General features: G+C 44.0%; 2 protein-coding genes across 4 annotated transcripts in view; one reads left to right on the forward strand and one right to left on the reverse strand.

Annotated features, from left to right (window-relative positions):
• The first annotated feature begins 73 nt into the window (after positions 1-73).
• On the forward strand, positions 74-12,972 carry INIP (INTS3 and NABP interacting protein). Of its 3 annotated transcripts, none has more exons than XM_083718004.1 (6): positions 74-1,433; positions 3,891-3,972; positions 9,149-9,251; positions 11,327-11,386; positions 11,810-11,900; positions 12,698-12,972. In XM_083718004.1, exons 2-6 carry the CDS (start codon positions 3,948-3,950, stop codon positions 12,791-12,793), a joined length of 375 nt encoding a protein of 124 aa, XP_083574130.1. In that variant the 5' UTR covers positions 74-1,433; positions 3,891-3,947; the 3' UTR covers positions 12,794-12,972. The 3 variants fall into 3 exon arrangements, with proteins under 3 accessions (XP_083574130.1, XP_083574132.1, XP_083574131.1); XM_083718005.1 differs by lacking the exon at positions 74-1,433 and adding an exon at positions 1,658-1,788; XM_083718006.1 differs by lacking the exon at positions 11,327-11,386.
• Positions 12,973-14,062: 1,090 nt separating this feature from the next.
• Positions 14,063-16,200, reverse strand: part of KIAA1958 — a 70,385-nt gene continuing 68,247 nt past the window's right edge. The window contains exon 4 of the mRNA XM_083718862.1: positions 14,063-14,496. Coding sequence (XP_083574988.1) covers positions 14,473-14,496 — 24 coding nt within the window. The 3' untranslated portion in view covers positions 14,063-14,472. The remainder of the gene's footprint in view (positions 14,497-16,200) is intronic.

Genomic DNA, 16,200 nt, shown 5'->3' on the forward strand with positions numbered 1-16,200 from the left:
ATGTTACCAATAGCCAATATGCTCCCTTGAGAATTTTTTTAAAAAAATTTGCACTCGCTTCCTCTTTCCTGCAGTGTCTGTCAGTGTTATTTCCCACAGACTTACAAAAGATAAAGACTCGACTTCCATTGCTTGGAGTAGAGACTTGCAAGCTTCTTCCGATTCCATTTCTTTTGAAACCATCCACCAGCATGGACAGCAGTGGACCATGGAAAACACATGGGCGTAGCCAGGAGGGGCAGCTGCCCCCCCTCAATTCAAGTAAATAAAAATACTTAACTAAAAGTAAAAATTGTAGAAAGATTTGAGATATCTTTTTTCTGAGCACTTGGGGTCAAAAGAAAGTAATTTAAAACATTTCATTTCGAATTTGTTACCAAACTTGGGGTCTCCAGATGTTTTGGGGGGCTACATTTTCCATCATCCCTGACCACTGGTTCTGCTAGCTAGGAATGATGGGAGTTGTAGTCCAATAACAGCTGGAGACCCAAGTTTGGGAAACCCTGTACTAGACAGAGCCAGATAGAGGATGATGACAGGTGGGTTTCCTGCCCGCCCCAACATAAATCCTGACTACGCCCATGAGAATACAGCAGAGAAATTCAGAAATTGAGAGTGCCTTTGAGTGGACAGCAATGTAATATCCCCCACCCTATCAAAAGCAGGTCTTATTTTAATGTCGAAATGTGATTTTAAATTTCATTTCGATCTACCTACCTACCATTTTCTGCAAAATGCAAACCGATCGCTATTATTATTAAGTTGCGGTTGTGTATGCGTGTGTGTAAACGTCGTGTCTAAGAGAGAGTGGTTTACAACAGCCCCGCAGTGTAGTCCGGTGCAACTATGCGGTTGCAGACGTCCAATAAAAAAACAAAACGTAGCTAGCTGGTCCTTAATAATGATAATAATAATTGAACAACAGTTGGGATTCTTCAACAGCGCCGATTTGGATTTCCAGCCAGAAATCCCACTCACGGAAAAAAAAAACAGCAGCAAAGATCGTCTTTGCTAACATTGCCCGTCTCGGACACCCTCCTAAGTGGCTCGTTTGTCCTTATCAAAGCATCACGCGAAAGTTCCAACTCAGCTCGGAAGCTGGCGGACGTGCGGCACCCCTATACTTTTTATAAGTCTGCAGAGAGGCTAGGGCGTGGATTCTAACCTTTTCAGACGCCGCTGGAGATCGAGTGGTGGGAAGGAAAGGGTGGCGAGTTTCCTCTCGCCGCGCGCACGCGCAGACGCGGCGAAGCGAGTTCATCGCTCCTTCATCGGGAACGTCAAGTTCGGAGGGAGCATCCCAACCGAGGAAGAGGGGGAGCCGCGGGAGAGCCCATCTGTGCAAACGGGGGTGGGGAGAGCAAAGGAGAGAAAAGGGGAGAGCAAACAACCCACGTGAAGGATAGGGATGAATTGGGATTCCCACCTGCCAGGTATTTTAAACTGGGGCGGGGCTACTGATTGATTGATTGATTGATTGATTGAACACATCAATCCGCTAGTCTCTGTCCCCTCGCCTACCCACTATACAGACTTATTTTTATTTTTTAAATAATTATTATGAGATGGTAACCCTCCTTGTTCCTGCTTCAATGCAAAGGAGTGTAAAGAAGGGAGGAGGGAGGAGGAGGAGTCAGGGTTACCAAATAAGAGCAGAGAGGAGCAACAGCTTTGGGCATAGTTTAGTAGAAAGTGTAATAAATCATTGTTAAATTGGTGCAGATTTCTGCTGGCCTGCTCAAATAATGCATCGACTAGCTTTGTAACTCTGATGGGATTTAGTCTCAGGTAGGTGGCTATAGAATTGCAGCCTTTTCGTGGGTTTTATTTTCTAAAAAAAAAAGCTTGACACAAGGTTGTGCATATGTATTTAGCAAGCTTTTGTTTTATACAGGGTTGTTTGTAGGGTGCTAGTCCCACCAGGTTCTCTGCTCCACTCTCTTCTCAGCTTTGACTGGTTGAGAACAGTAAGGTTGCCTATTCTTTTTCTGGGCAGGACAGCTTGGTCATTATTGCCTGCGTAATAAACTAAGGAAAAGAGGGCCTTCTTGGTGGTGGCACCCACTCTGTGGAATGCCTTCCCATCAGATGTCAAGATAAGTAACATTATAACCTTTAGGAGACATCTGAAAGCGGCCCTGTATAGTATATAGTGTTTATGTTGGAAGCTGCCCAGAGTAGCTAGAGCAATCCAGTTAGATGGATGGGGTACAAATAATAAAATTATTATTTTAGAGTCTTATTGCCATATCTCATTCTAAGAAGAGCTTTACCTACTGACAATTGGCCCACAGGTGTGTGCAGGATGTTTCATAAGGGTGTGCACTCCCCCCCCCCCAACCACCATAGATATCAAAATTTGGGATGATCTTTGAGGAAGAGATTGGAAACATTTTGTTTGTTTGTTTAACTGCACTTTATTGCATTATCTAAACCTTAAAGTGAGGTTAACCTGAACTGTGGTTTGTTGAAACAAACTAGCTTCTGAGCTTTTCTAGTGGGATGTTCAAAATGAGCCAGTATTTTTTTGCCAGCTTAACTCTCCTCTCCTGAGCAAATGGGTGACCAGCTGCCACTGAGCCTTGGATATCTGGAACTCCAGATTCCCATTGGTCCATTTAATTTGTTTTAAAGCATTTTTATCCCATCTTTCATGGAGGAAAAAAACACACCAAGGTGGGTTGCAATGAACACATTTACAAACAAGCTACTAAATAGGAACAGCAGTGGGGAAAATAACAGTAGGAAGCGCCCTGTTAAATCAATTTTACAGCACAGTTAAAAGCAAAAGGCCTTTCTGGAAAAGGAAGTCTTCCCTCAGGTGAGAGTCAAGGCACAGCTGCTGAGGAGCCATTTTCCCAGGTACCAATGAAATGTATTTCAGTGGTTGTTGGCATACACAGGATGGGAGACTTCCAGCGATGAGATCAGAAAGCAGGCAGGTTCATACCTGTTAACCTTCAGGTATCCTCGTCCTTAGCTGTAAAAGGTAAAGGACCCCTGGATGGTTAAGTCCTGTCAAAGGCGACTATGGGGTTGCGGCGCTCATCTCGCTTTCAGGCCGAGGGAGCCGGCGTTTGTCCTCAGACAGCTTTCCAGGTGATGTGGCCAGCATGGCTAAACCACTTCTGGTGCAACGGGACCCCATGACAAGTGCCAGAGCGCACAGAAACGCCTTTTACCTTTAAAGGACTTTTAAGATCATTGCTAACAAATCAGTGCAGCAGTTTCTAAAAGTGGGCTGATTGCTTGCAGGTAGCAGCTCTAATAACAACCTGCCAGCCACTGGTGGAGGAAGAGGAGTGCGGGAGGAGTGCACTGCCCCCAGCAGCGCGATCCTGGTGGGGCGCCATTGTGGCTGCCCCCTCCCGCGCTGGGTGCCATGCCCCTGCAGGCGGCGTGCCACACCCCCAGGATGTGCACCACATCCCTGCAGGCGGCGCACCATTCCCCCAGGACGTGCGCCAGCCCTGCCCCCAGGTCTCTGCCCCCTGGTGCTAGAGCATGAAGCTCTGCCACTGCTGCCGGCTGCATTTTTGTGCAGGTTTTCAATACAATGACCTTTTTAAACAAAAAACAAAAACTGATCTTTATACCGTGAAAGCTTATGCTGCAATAAACCTGTTAATCTTTGTGTTCGCTATAATTGTCTTTTACTGTTTTAATGGTATTTTATATTTTATTGTATATATAGTTGCAGCCTGCCGTCTTATATTGTACAAATTGGCAGCATTGAAAATACTGCTATAAAGAAATAAAAACAACCTAGCTTCTACTTTGTATTGTTTGCAACCATTCCCGAGAGTTGGTGGTTGTTGGACGAAGCTATTGCTGAGCTTTGGAGTTGTATACCTTTATGTTCACACATTAATTTCTGTTCATTTTGATAGGTTTTCACATAACAGGTTATAGCTGCTTCTTGTTAAATTAAGGGGGAACCTGGCAAGATGGCTTCCAATCCTCCTGGACAAGGTAAATATTGCATTTCCGTATAACTAGGACCACAGATTCTCTTTTATGTGGAAAAACATGAAATATCCCTGCTAGCTTAGAAATCAGCATTAGAAATATTTAGAAATCAGTGTTAGAAATGTCCTGAGACAGTAAATCACCCTGGGTGAATTGGCTGAAAAAATAGGGAAACTGATAGGTGGAAAAGGAAATCCTACTGTCATTGAAGATTGTATTACATGAAGCTTCTGAATGTGTAACTTGACTGTTATGGGGAAAGGTTGTGGAGCCTATACCCAGGGATCAGTTTTGTAAAATGAACTTTTCTCCCATCATCAGTGCTTAAAATAATAATAATAAAGCATTGATCTGTTGGGTTTTTTTGCCGTGTGAGAGTATATAGAAAGAGAACCATTCATGGAACATTTCCTGTTTCTATAATACGTGTTAGTATAGAGTTGACGCTTTTCCTCATTAAACTATCCTAATTGTGGTTGTCAGACCTCCAGGTCTGATCTTGAGTCTTGAAGCTTGCCTGCCCCCCTCCTGGTGGCTGATGAAGGGCTTGAGTCTCCAGGTGCCTGAGAGTGCTGTAAATATATACCGTATTTTTCGCTTTATAGGACACACTTTTCCCCCTCCAAAAATTGGGGGGAAATGTGTGTGCGTCCTGTGGAGCGAATGCAGGCTCCTTGGCTTCAGCAATAGCAACGCTAAGCCTCCGAAGCGCAGAGGGAGCGCTCCCTCCGTGCTCCGGAGGCTTCGCGTTGCTTTAGCTGAAGCCTGGAGAGTGAGAGGCGTCGGTGGGCACCGACCCCTCTCGCTCTCCAGGCTTCAGGGATAGCCGCGCAGGGAGAGACTGCGCGGGGCTAAAGAGGAAGCCAAAACAGCGAGCGGGATCCATCCCGCTCACTGCCTTAGCTTGTGCCATAGCCCTGTGCAACCCCTCCGGAAGGGAGAGGTGGTGCAGCCTGTACACTGCTCTTTGGGGCGGGGGGGGGGATAATATTTTTTTTCTTGATTCCCCCCCCCTAAAATCTAGGTGCGCCCTATGGAGCGAAAAATACGGTATATTAATATTAAGAAGCCTGTACATGTTGCTCGCAAACTTCAGCAAACTGACAGGAGCTGGCTGCAGATTATTGCATTGGGGAGTGTCTCCCCTCCCCTTTCCCCCTCATTCTCCCAATTAACCTGCATCACCAAAGCCATCAGCAGGGTTGCCTCGGGTCTCAAGAATGGGCCCTGAAATCTCAGGGTCTGGGATGCTCCTGACCTGGCAACCCTAATCTAATTTAAAGTCACAGCACCTTTCAGAATTGTGTTATTCTTTGTGAAGGGTAAGGACTGGGAACTTTTTATTTAGCATTTAAATCACTAGTCCTAATACATAGCCTCCAACTTGAGGGCATTAATTAGTCTTTATGTGCAGATTCCCCCAAGGACACCACATCCATAATGCCTTGCATTATTCTGTCTATGTGGTCACAGCTATTGGAGGCAAGTAAAATATTCATACTTTAATAATTCAAAGGAAATCTAATAAGCAACATGAATTCTCCTTAATTGTTACTGAGCTTGTGGGAGAATACATCAGAATGTAGTTTGTTGTAAGAAAGAAAGAGGTTGAGAGAATTGGCTTGTAGATGGTAATTGTGTGAGACGCAATTAGGTTATTATAAGTGGTGCAGTAATCGCTTATGCCAACCTTCCCCAATCCGGGGCCCTCTAGATGTTGCTGGACTCTGATTCCCATCAGCCCTAGCCAACATGCCCAATAGCCAAGGATGATGGGAATTGGCAGTCCACCAACACGTGACGGGCACCACGTTGGGGAAGGCAGGGCTACTGTATTCTGTTTCTAAGCTTTGCTAGTCTGTGTGCGGATGATTATTGAGGTCCAGAATTTGGTGCTCTGGTTCAGAAGGGCAAGATCCCTACCACCAGGAGAGATCCTAGCCTGCCTTTCTGAAAAACAGCAGAATATCCTCCGTAAAATTCTGCAGCACCCTGGAAAGTACATGCATTCTTCCTCTCAGCATAAAGTCCAAGTCAAGCCCATTTCTTTTGTTTATCATAGTGTAATTTTATGTGGTGAACCGCCTTGAGAACTACGGATGAAGGGCGGTATACAAATAATAATAATAATAATAATAATAATAATAATAATAATAATAATATTTAAAATGGTGCATAATCAAGTGTGTCAATCCCTGACTCTGAGGTGATCATTGGAGGCTTGGACTGAGGAGGAAAACATCACCTCCTGTGCTTTCTCCTTGGTCCAAGGCAAGCTTCCAGAGCAACAGAGAGGCCAGGATCTGAAATCTTGGAGACCTGTGGCCAGTCAGTATCCCTTATTGACTTAGTGGACCATTGGTCTGGTTTGGAATAAAGAAGCTTCCAGTAGGCACATGTGTGGATATTGCTTAGCTAGAGTACTAAGTTGGTAAAGAGACTTTGGCATTCAAAACCAAAACAAAACAACCTCTCTTTGTCCTGCAATATTCCTGCATCATACGGGGTTGGACTACATGACCCCTGTGGTCCATTCCAGCTCTACAATTCTACAACTCTGCTTTTTTGCCATGTTTGGGTGCTTGGCTCCTTAAACAGGCATTCCTGGGAGAACTGTGTTCTCATGTATTTGTACATTGGCTTAATGCAGGGTTTCCCAGACTTGGGTCTCCAGCTGCTTTTGGACTACAACTCCCATCATTCCTAGCTAGCAGGACCAGTCGTCAGGGATGATGGGAACTGTAGTCCAAAAACAGCTGGAGACCTAAGGTTGGGAATCACTGGTTTAATGGAATACTGGACCGTCTCTTGAGTCAGCAAATGTTTGGTGTAATGTCTCTAACAGCAATTAACTTGTAAAGAATGGAGTGTTCTGAACAGGCCTAAAGGAGGGCTTGTGGGAGCAGCTGGGTGCAGGGATGCCAAAGGAGGGTGTCAAAAACGCCAGCGCAATCAGTTCTAGTGCTGTAATAAAAGAAATGTGTAGACTGACAGTAAGTCAGCCTGCCAGGTCTCTCAGCCTTTACAGATGCATCAAGGAGATGGCTTGCTTGCACCCAAGCAAACATCTGAAGGCAGCCCTGTTTAGGGAAGTTTTTAATATTTGATGTTTTGTTGCATTATTATTATTATTATTATTATTATTATTATTATTATTATTCTGTTGGGAGCCACCCAGAGTGGCTGGGGAAACCCAGCCAGATGGGTGGGGTATACATAACAATTATATTATTATTATTATTATTATTATTCCTACATTCTTTCTACACAAAGCAGCGTACGTCACTTTGGCCAGGCCTCCCCATCACTTCACCTCCCCAGATGAGGGCATAGGTGGCAAATACCCAAATCTTACAGATAGTTCCCCTTTCTGGGCTCAGAGCCCAGCACCCCAAGCCCACAGATAAGGAAAACATCAAAGCAAGCCCATTAGCTTAAATCAAAGCAATTGAATATAAGCATAAATGAGCTCATGGTGGCAACCACCACCACCAATTAATTGCGGGGTTATATTGAGTACCAAGATGGCGTTTGCAGAGTTTCCAGAACAATTCACCTTTGGTTCAATGCCCTGAGGAAGGGCTGTTCACTTTAAAAGTAAAATATATATGTCTCATCCCAGAGAATAATTGGGTGCACTCTTCCCACTTTGGATCAAATCTATGCTTCCAGGTGTCATAAGAAAGCTGCAGAGATAGTGCAGGATAGTACGCACCCTGGAAATGATCTCTTTCAGCTTCTACCTTCTGGAAGAAGGTATAGGGTTATAAAGACTAGGACTAGCCACCTGAGAAACAGTTTTTATCCATATTTGATTTTGGTTTTAAACGCAGTGTAAGGTAGTCTCTAAGGGACGCAGGTGGCGCTGTGGGTTAAAGCCTCAGCGCCTAGGACTTGCCGATCGAAAGGTCGGCGGTTCGAATCCCTGCGGCGGGGTGCACTCCCGCTGCTCGGTCCCAGCGCCTGCCAACCTAGCAGTTCGAAAGCACCTCCGGGTGCAAGTAGATAAATAGGGACCGCTTACCAGCGGGAAGGTAAACGGCGTTTCCGTGTGCGGCTCTGGCTCACCAGAGCAGCGATGTCACGCTGGCCACGTGACCCGGAAGTGTCTCCGGACAGCGCTGGCCCCTGGCCTCTTGAGTGAGATGGGCGCACAACCCCAGAGTCTGTCAAGACTGGCCCGTACGGGCAGGGGTACCTTTACCTTTACCTTTTTTAGGTAGTCTCTGTGGGAGTATATTGTATTTAATTATGGGGTATCAGAGTTTTTAGGGGGTTAACCAGGCTGAGATAGCTGGGATAGGAGGCTTGTTGATTTTTGAATGTCTGATGTAGATTTTTTTTCAATTTCTTTGTTCTGTATGGGGCAATGACAATAAAGATTATCGTATCGTATCATATCGTATTGTATTGTATCGTATTGTATTCCCTCCAAGGAGCTCAAGGTCATGCATGTGAGCTCCCTTCCTCTTCCCATTTTATCTTCACAACAACTGTGGGAAGGATGTCCAGCCAAGTAGCAGTGACTGGCCCAAGGTGAGCTTTATGGCTTTATGGCTGGGTGGGCATTTGAACCCTGGTGTCCTGGGTCCTAGCCCAACGCCCTAACTACTACACCATGACAGGCTCCCAACCGTAGACCTCCAACAGCCAAAGCTCTGAATCTTAAGATTTTATCATGTTCCTGCGAGTGGCAGTAGAACACAGACATATATATATATATGCCTGATTTTTGCCAAACTTTCTGCAATCAGCCATGGCACGAGAGTTTCACACATTGTATAAATTATTCCGGTCACAAATGTTTGCCATTTATAGACTGAGATGGTTGGAATTCAGGAATCTATGCTGAGGTATTTCTAATGGAGGAAGCAGTGCTGTTAATACCAGAAACCTTCTTGCAGTGTAAAACAGACAGCTCTTGAAAGCCAGGCTCGAGATTAAAGACTTATTTAAATGGTTAGTATGGATGACATTGTTAGGAAGGTATTTCATGTTGTTAATGAGGAGAGGAGAAAGGAAAGTTATAAATAGACTTCAAGGCTCTGAAGATTAATATATTCATCATTGATATTCATCATCATTCGCTTGGGAGAGGCTTTAAGCCAGTAGGGTTACAAGGTGGCTCAGAGAAATAGGATGCATCAGTAACATTTTACATTCCTCTCACTCTTCCCAGGCTTTCAGAATAAGAACAGGGTTGCGATCTTGGCTGAGCTCGACAAAGAGAAGAGGAAGCTACTGATGCAAAACCAGTCTTCCACGAATCACCCTGGAGCCAGGTACAGTATGTTTAGAGACCTGTCTCTTTCTTTCAGTCTTGCTCTCAGATCAAAGAGGAAAGCCACATGCATCTTTCTCATGTCAGCTGCATGTTCATCCAATAAGCCCGTTTCACAACAGAGTTGTGCACTAGTTGTTCCCCAAAAATGTAGCTTTGAGGAGGGCAGCCAGCATGTGCCTTGGATTTCTGTCTTCTGGCCCTCTCCCATTGCTCTTTCCCTCTGGAAGAGGAGAAGTTAAATACAGTTGAGGTTGCCAAAACTGATTGGGCTTGTGAATGCATTTGCAAACCAGATGAACTGTTGTGAGCACAACACACAGACAATAGAATGCTTTTTTCAAACCGAATTTCAGCACGGAGAGGGGACCCTGTAGGCACCTGGGAATGTCTTTTTGGTTGCATGTGTGCCCCACACACTAGCAACCCTGATTTTATTTTATTTTAAATCTATTTTCATCCACTCCTCAGACAAAGGTGGCTCTCAAAGGCAGCTAACACACTAAAACCAGTGCTTTTTTTTCCTTTAAAAAAAAATTAGGGGTACACTCATTTTCTTATTCATATTGAAATATGAGGCCAAACTTAGATTCACAATATGTTTAGGGGTACGTGTACCCCCAGAAAAAAGCACTGACTAAAACACACTTATCTTAATAACCACACCACCATATAGCTTTTGTTTATTGTTTGTTTTTGTTTGTTTGTTTGTTTGTTTGTTGGCTGGTTATTACACCCAACATTTCCTCTTGCTGGCACCCAGAGTGGCTAACATAAATCTCAATAAAATGGCAATTGAAATTATCAAGCAGATCAGTAGCAGCTAACCTTTAAAATACAATACTGCAGATCAGAAGTACAAAGCACTACAAGTACATCTTTGTGTAGAAAATTGGGATAGAAGTTATCTAGATAAGCGAGCAAATTATAAAAATGCAAACACCGAAGGCTGCCAGCAGTAGAAGATGAGAATGTTAGAGCACATATCAAATTCCAGCAGAAGAACCTCAGTAGGTTCCTGGAGCCCATCAAAACCAAACATTTTCCCTCTGTGTTACTAAATCTGGGTCCATCTAACTGATTATTGTCTCTGCCTGACTGGCAGCAGCTCTCCACAGAGTTTCAAGAAGGGCACATCCCCATCGCTACCTGGAGATGCTAGACATTGAATTGAGAGCTTTTGCAAACAAGGGAAATGCTCTACTACTGAGCTACAACCCTTTCCCAGTATTTAAAAACCTTTCAGAATATTTTTTTTAAGGAAAGCATAAGTTGTTCATTTCCACACTTAAAAAAAACCACACCAGTCTTCTTTACAGTTTTATTCCTTCTTAGGTCTATATGCACACAAACTCAACTTAGTGAAGTGCATGTGATTGTTTGATTTCTTAGGTGCTCTATTTCAGCACCAAAACAATTTATTAGAGAACTAGGTGCAGAAAGCTTCTTCCGTCCCTCTGTCTCTCTCTATCTTTCAAATATTTGTTATAAAATGACATTGAATAGCTCACAGGAGCATTTGTGTGTCTGAACACTTTTATTGCCTATGTAGACATTCAGTTTTTCAGAGCAGTTGGAAAAGCCTCGTAAGGGGAACGTAGAGGGGAAGATTTCATCTCTTTATTAGGAGTGCCAAGTTGTCAGAGATTGCCAAGTTGTCATTGTCAGAGATGCATTTGTATTTTGCCCAGAGCGTACACATAACCAGCTATTTCAGGGCACTTTCCCCCAAAAAAGTAGCAGAACCTCACAGCGGCCAGTCCACACCTTTTCACCATCACTTCCAAACCTCCCCTTCCAGACGTTGGACCTTATCATAGTTTTTCTAGACCTGAGATTTTACAGTAAGCCACTGAGATGTTTAAGTGGAACCTGAAGGGAACAAGGAATAAGTGTGACTCTCTCTTATATCAGTTCTTCCTCTTTCCCATACCCCAAGAGTTTAGCCTAGAACTTGATTTATTGCTCATGGTGTAGTAGTAGCGTTTTTGTGCACTGTTAACTTGTCAACATGTTGACTATGGAGAGACCTTGTCCGGGCTCGATCTCAATGGGAAACTCTTTTCCTGCATACAGAGTTCTGCAGCCACTCTTCCAAACATATGAACTCCCCATCATGAAGACTATGGACCCCTGGTTAGTAGTGCTGTTTTATTCAGGTATCACTTAGGCAAGTCATTGGGTGGCGCTGGTGAACGAGCAAAAACAAACAAACCCCAAAATGTGCCAGGGGTTCCCCTAGCATCATTCTGCTGCATGACTTCCAGCTGACTTCCTTTTGGCTTACTCTGGGGCAGGGCTTTCCTTTCCATTTGACTTGACCTGCCTCCGCTGGGGTGAGAGTTCCAGAACAGAACAGTCCGCCTGGTGTGTGTTCACACAAACACCGTCTTGCATGTTCGAATCCCCCCAAAATTTCAAGCCTCGTATTTCCAAGTAGGAGATCATGGAACTTTCTTGACTCTGAAATGGCCACCCCACCCATGATCTTGTGGTGGTTGTTTCCTTTGCTGCACTTGTGTGACGCCTCATTTTTCCCTTCCTTTCTGTTGCTTGTAGCATCTCTCTAGCTAGATCCTCCCTTAACAAGGATTTCCGCGATCATGCTGAGCAGCAGCACATAGCGGCGCAGCAAAAGGCCGCTCTGCAGGTGAGTTGTCCCAGTCACATAAGACTCAGGTTGGCAGGATCCGTATTTCGTTGTTTTGTTTTTTGTTTTTTTGGTCTTGGTGCGTTGGAAGCTGTTGCTCCTAAGGACCTTTTTGCATGTGGTTGGGACCAAAACTAACATGCATCTTGCAGCTTTATGACTTGCACAGTGATAACATAGTTTTATATCAGAATTATTTGTGATGCGGTAATAATAGCATTGGTGCCTGGCCATCCTGTACCACAGGCAGAGGCAAACTTGGCCCTCCAGATGTTTTGGGACTACAACTCCCATCATCCATAGCTAACAGGACCAGTGGTCAGGGATGATGGGAATTGTAGTCTCAAAACATCTGGAGGGCCGAGTTTGCCTGTGCCTGCTGTACCACATCATTTTTTTCATTTTAGATTCAGGCTCATTTCTCCCCTGCATCCTGACAGGCTGGAATTCAAGCAGCAGAGGATGCAAAGGCAGCCTGAAGAAATTATAGACAATCCCATAAGCATTAGCGCCTGTCCTTTACATTGAATTCCAGATCCTGACTCTTAACAATATTTCAGTTGCAGTGCCACACAGAATTAAATCCCATAGATGTCAAAAGGATTAAATCAATCCAACTGTGTTCAGGATTGAAACTTCCAATATAGATTTAAAAAAACCACCACCACCAAACCACCTCTGAATCTGATTTGTGTTTTTCATGCCCTCCTAGTGCTTGGCTAGCGCTGTGGGGAGGCTACTCTTGCATGGGTGTATTACATGTGCCATTTTCCAGATGTTGTCTCTTCCTCTTCCAGCATGCTCATGCACATTCTTCAGGATACTTTATAACCCAAGACTCCGCCTTTGGAAACCTTATTCTCCCTGTGTTGCCACGACTTGAGTCAGAGTGAGACAGAGAGTCTTTAGAATGAAGATTGTCCACTACTGCAGCTGCTGCTTCTCCAAACTTTCAGTTGATGGTTTGTGAAAATAAGAGAGGACTCAAAACTGATTTCTTTTTTACTCATTGTAATGGCTTTCATTTTTATTTTTTTATTTTTGGTGGTGGCATTAAACTACTTAAAATGAATTCTCAGGCACCCTGTTTTTCTTTCCTTCGGTTTTCAGAGTTGGATATTACTATTTTGTACTTGAGTTGTGGTTTTCGATCTTTCCTTGTTCTTTTAGTTCAGTTTACCACATGCCCATCAATCTCATTAAGTAACACACTCAGTATAGCCCATTAAATAATTCAATAGAGCACACTGAATCATCTCAGTGCTCTACTTGCATTATTTCCATAGTTGTTGCAAAAACCTTGTTAGGTCAGTATTGTTATACTGATGTTCCAGATGAGTGTGTTTTTGTGTGTGTGTGTGTGTGTGTGTGTGTGTGTGAGAGAGAGAGAGAGAGAGAGAGAGAGAGAGAGAGAGAGGTGTGATTTCCTTTCAGCCACCTAGGAAATAGATATTTGTGGTGAGCTTTGAACTTTGGGCAGCCAGGACCACAGATCACATACTTAACCAACATTAAAGTGACTATTACATCACCAGCCTACCCTGGGTTTGAATATGTTAGTATTTGTGTGACGTGTGTGTGTTTCAGAATCTGAAGACTGGGGTAAAAGACAACATTTGACTCGGGTTATTGCAGCAGCAGCAACAACAACAACAACAACAATTTATTGATATGCCACCCTTCTAACTGGGTGGCTTTCAACAAATCAAAACATCAAACATTAAAAACTTGCCTATATGGGGCTGCCTTCAGATGTCTTCTAAAAGTCAGATTGGTGTTTATTTCTTTGACATCTGACAGAAGGGCGTTCCAGTATAAACTGCACTGGACTTTCTGACTTGCTCCCCTACCTGACTCTACTTATTAAACTGTTGTCAGTTCTTTGACTGCAATAAAGATTGATTGATTGATTGATTGATTGATTATTATTCAGTACAGCACGATGAGTTCTCTCATGGTGGTGTCCAACATCATCGGAAGGATCACAGATTCTCCACCTCTGACGTAGCCCATGATAAACAATTTGTCTGCCACCCTCCCATATTCTTCAGTGATTCCCCCCCCAAAAGAAAGGGACATGTGTATATCATCATCACAGAGAAGTCTTAAGCAGCACACTTGTTGTTGTTGTTAATGTTTACACAACTAAGCAACAACAGCAACTTTAAAGGAACAAATTAACAAATGCTGACAATTTCATGACAATTCATGACGAGATGCGAGAATGGAAGGTTGTGTGATTAGTGACCACCATATAATTTCCACTTGGGTCCTATTACTTACACCCTGTTCATGATAACTCTGCCTGGGGTGTGGGAGATTGCTGCATTTTCTTGAGTACAAAACAAGAGGCTTCAATTTTGGGGGAACGGAGGAGCACCCCTGCAACCAAAGTGCAGATTTGGGAGTGAAGTTTTTAAAAGAAGAGACGTCATCAGGCCAATGTTGCAGATTTCTTAAAATGAACCTTGTTTCAAATTTTGACGAAAGCTCATACCAATAACAAACTTAGTTGGGCTCTAAGGTGCTACTGGAAGGAATTTTTTTCTTTTGGTTAGAACTGGGTTGTTAATCATGTTCTGCCACAAGAGGGAGTCTGAATAAAAAGAAAAAGAAATACAGCCATATAATCTTCAAGACTGGCAGAACCATAGCTGTGGAAAAAAGATCACCTATATGTCTAGGCAAATGAGCTAATCTCATGTCTTCTGTCCACAGAAGATTGTGTTGAAAATATACATGACCACACAACCCAGACCGGTCCAGTTTGGCCCTGATCCAACACTTGTTGTTGCGTCAATTCCCAGTTGTACATTCATAAACCACCTGTGCATGCCCCCCACCTTGCTGGATTGCAATATTTGGATAAGCTTCCATTCACTTCTTCATTTTTGTCATTGCTCATCTCAAAATTACTCATCCAAATGTAGTTGGCTTCCTACTTCAGTTAGCCCACCCTTAGCCGGTACAGCTGAGGACGCAGGTGGCGCTGTGGTCTAAACCACAGAGCCTAGGGCTTGCCAATCAGAAGGTTGGCGGTTCGAATCCCTACAATGGGGTGAGCTCCCGCTGCTCTGTCCCAGCTCCTGCCAACCTAGCAGTTCAAAAGCACATCAAAATGCAAGTAGATAAACAGGTACTGCTCCAGCAGGAAGGTAAACGCCGTTTTGGTGCACTACTCTGGTTCGCCAGAAGCGGCTTAGTCATGCTGGCCACATGACCCGGAAACTGTCTGCAGACAAACGCCGACTCCCTCGGCCTATAGAGCAAGATTAGCGCCACAACCCCAGAGTCGTCCGCCACTGGACCTAATGGTCTGGGGTTACCTTTAGCCGGTACAGCTACTGGTGAAATATAATAGGAGGTTTCATTCAAAACAACTGGTGGGCACCAGGGTAGGGAAGACCATTCTAAGCCATGGGTCCACAAGACTGGAACCAGCCATGCTCAAAGGGCAGTTATGTTCAGTATGCATCTTATCTTTTGAAAATTTGAACCACGTTTACTTTTCATAGAATTGCAGAACTGGAAGGGGCCATGAGAACAAATCAAGATTTAGAAAGGCTGCATGATTTTTATCACAGAGAATCATAGAATTGTAGAGTTGGAGGCACACTGAGGGTCATGTAGTTCAGCCCACAGCAATGCAAGAATCTCAACTAAAGCACACATGACAGATAGCCATCCAACCTCTATTTAAAAACCTCCAAGGAAGGAGAGCACACAACCTCCCAATGAAGACAGTTCCACTGTCAAACAGCTCTTAATATCAGAAAGTATTTTCCTGATGTTTAGTCAGAATTTCATTTCTTGTAACGTGAAGCCATTGCTTCAAGTCCTACCCTCCAGAGTAAGAGAAAACAAGCTTGTTCCATTTCCCAGGCAACAGCCCTTGAGATACTTGGCTGTCGTATTTCTCAGTCTCATCTTTTCCAGGCTAAACATACCCAGCTCCTTTAAGCGCTCCTCGTAAGGTTTTGTTTCCAGAACCTTGATCATCTTGGTTGCCCTCTTCTGCACATGTTCTAGCTTGTCAACATCCTTAAATTGTGCTGTCCAAATTTGGACACAGTATTCCAGGTGTGGTTTGATGAAGGCAGAATGAAGTGGTACTATTACTTCCCTTGATCTGGACAGTACAGTGGTACCTCGGGTTACATATGCTTCAGGTTACATACGCTTCAGGTTACAGACTCCGCTAACCCAGAAATAGTGCTTCAGGTTAAGAACTTTGCTTCAGGATGAGAACAGAAATCGTGCTTCAGCGGTGCAGCAGCAGCAGGAGGCCCCATTAGATAAA

Source organism: Podarcis gaigeae (assembly GCF_964106915.1).
Source record: "Podarcis gaigeae genome assembly, chromosome: 17".
NCBI classification, from domain to species: domain Eukaryota; kingdom Metazoa; phylum Chordata; class Lepidosauria; order Squamata; family Lacertidae; genus Podarcis; species Podarcis gaigeae.

What these genes read in the sequence shown, in the direction of transcription:
- INIP (XM_083718004.1), top strand. Translation starts at nt 3,948, where the DNA reads ATGGCTTCCAATCCTCCTGGACAAG. An exon ending in ACGAATCACCCTGGAGCCAG is followed by an intron (nt 9,252 to 11,326) that starts GTACAGTATGTT and finishes TCCTGCATACAG; the next exon opens with AGTTCTGCAGCCACTCTTCC. An exon ending in AGCAAAAGGCCGCTCTGCAG is followed by an intron (nt 11,901 to 12,697) that starts GTGAGTTGTCCC and finishes TTCCTCTTCCAG; the next exon opens with CATGCTCATGCACATTCTTC.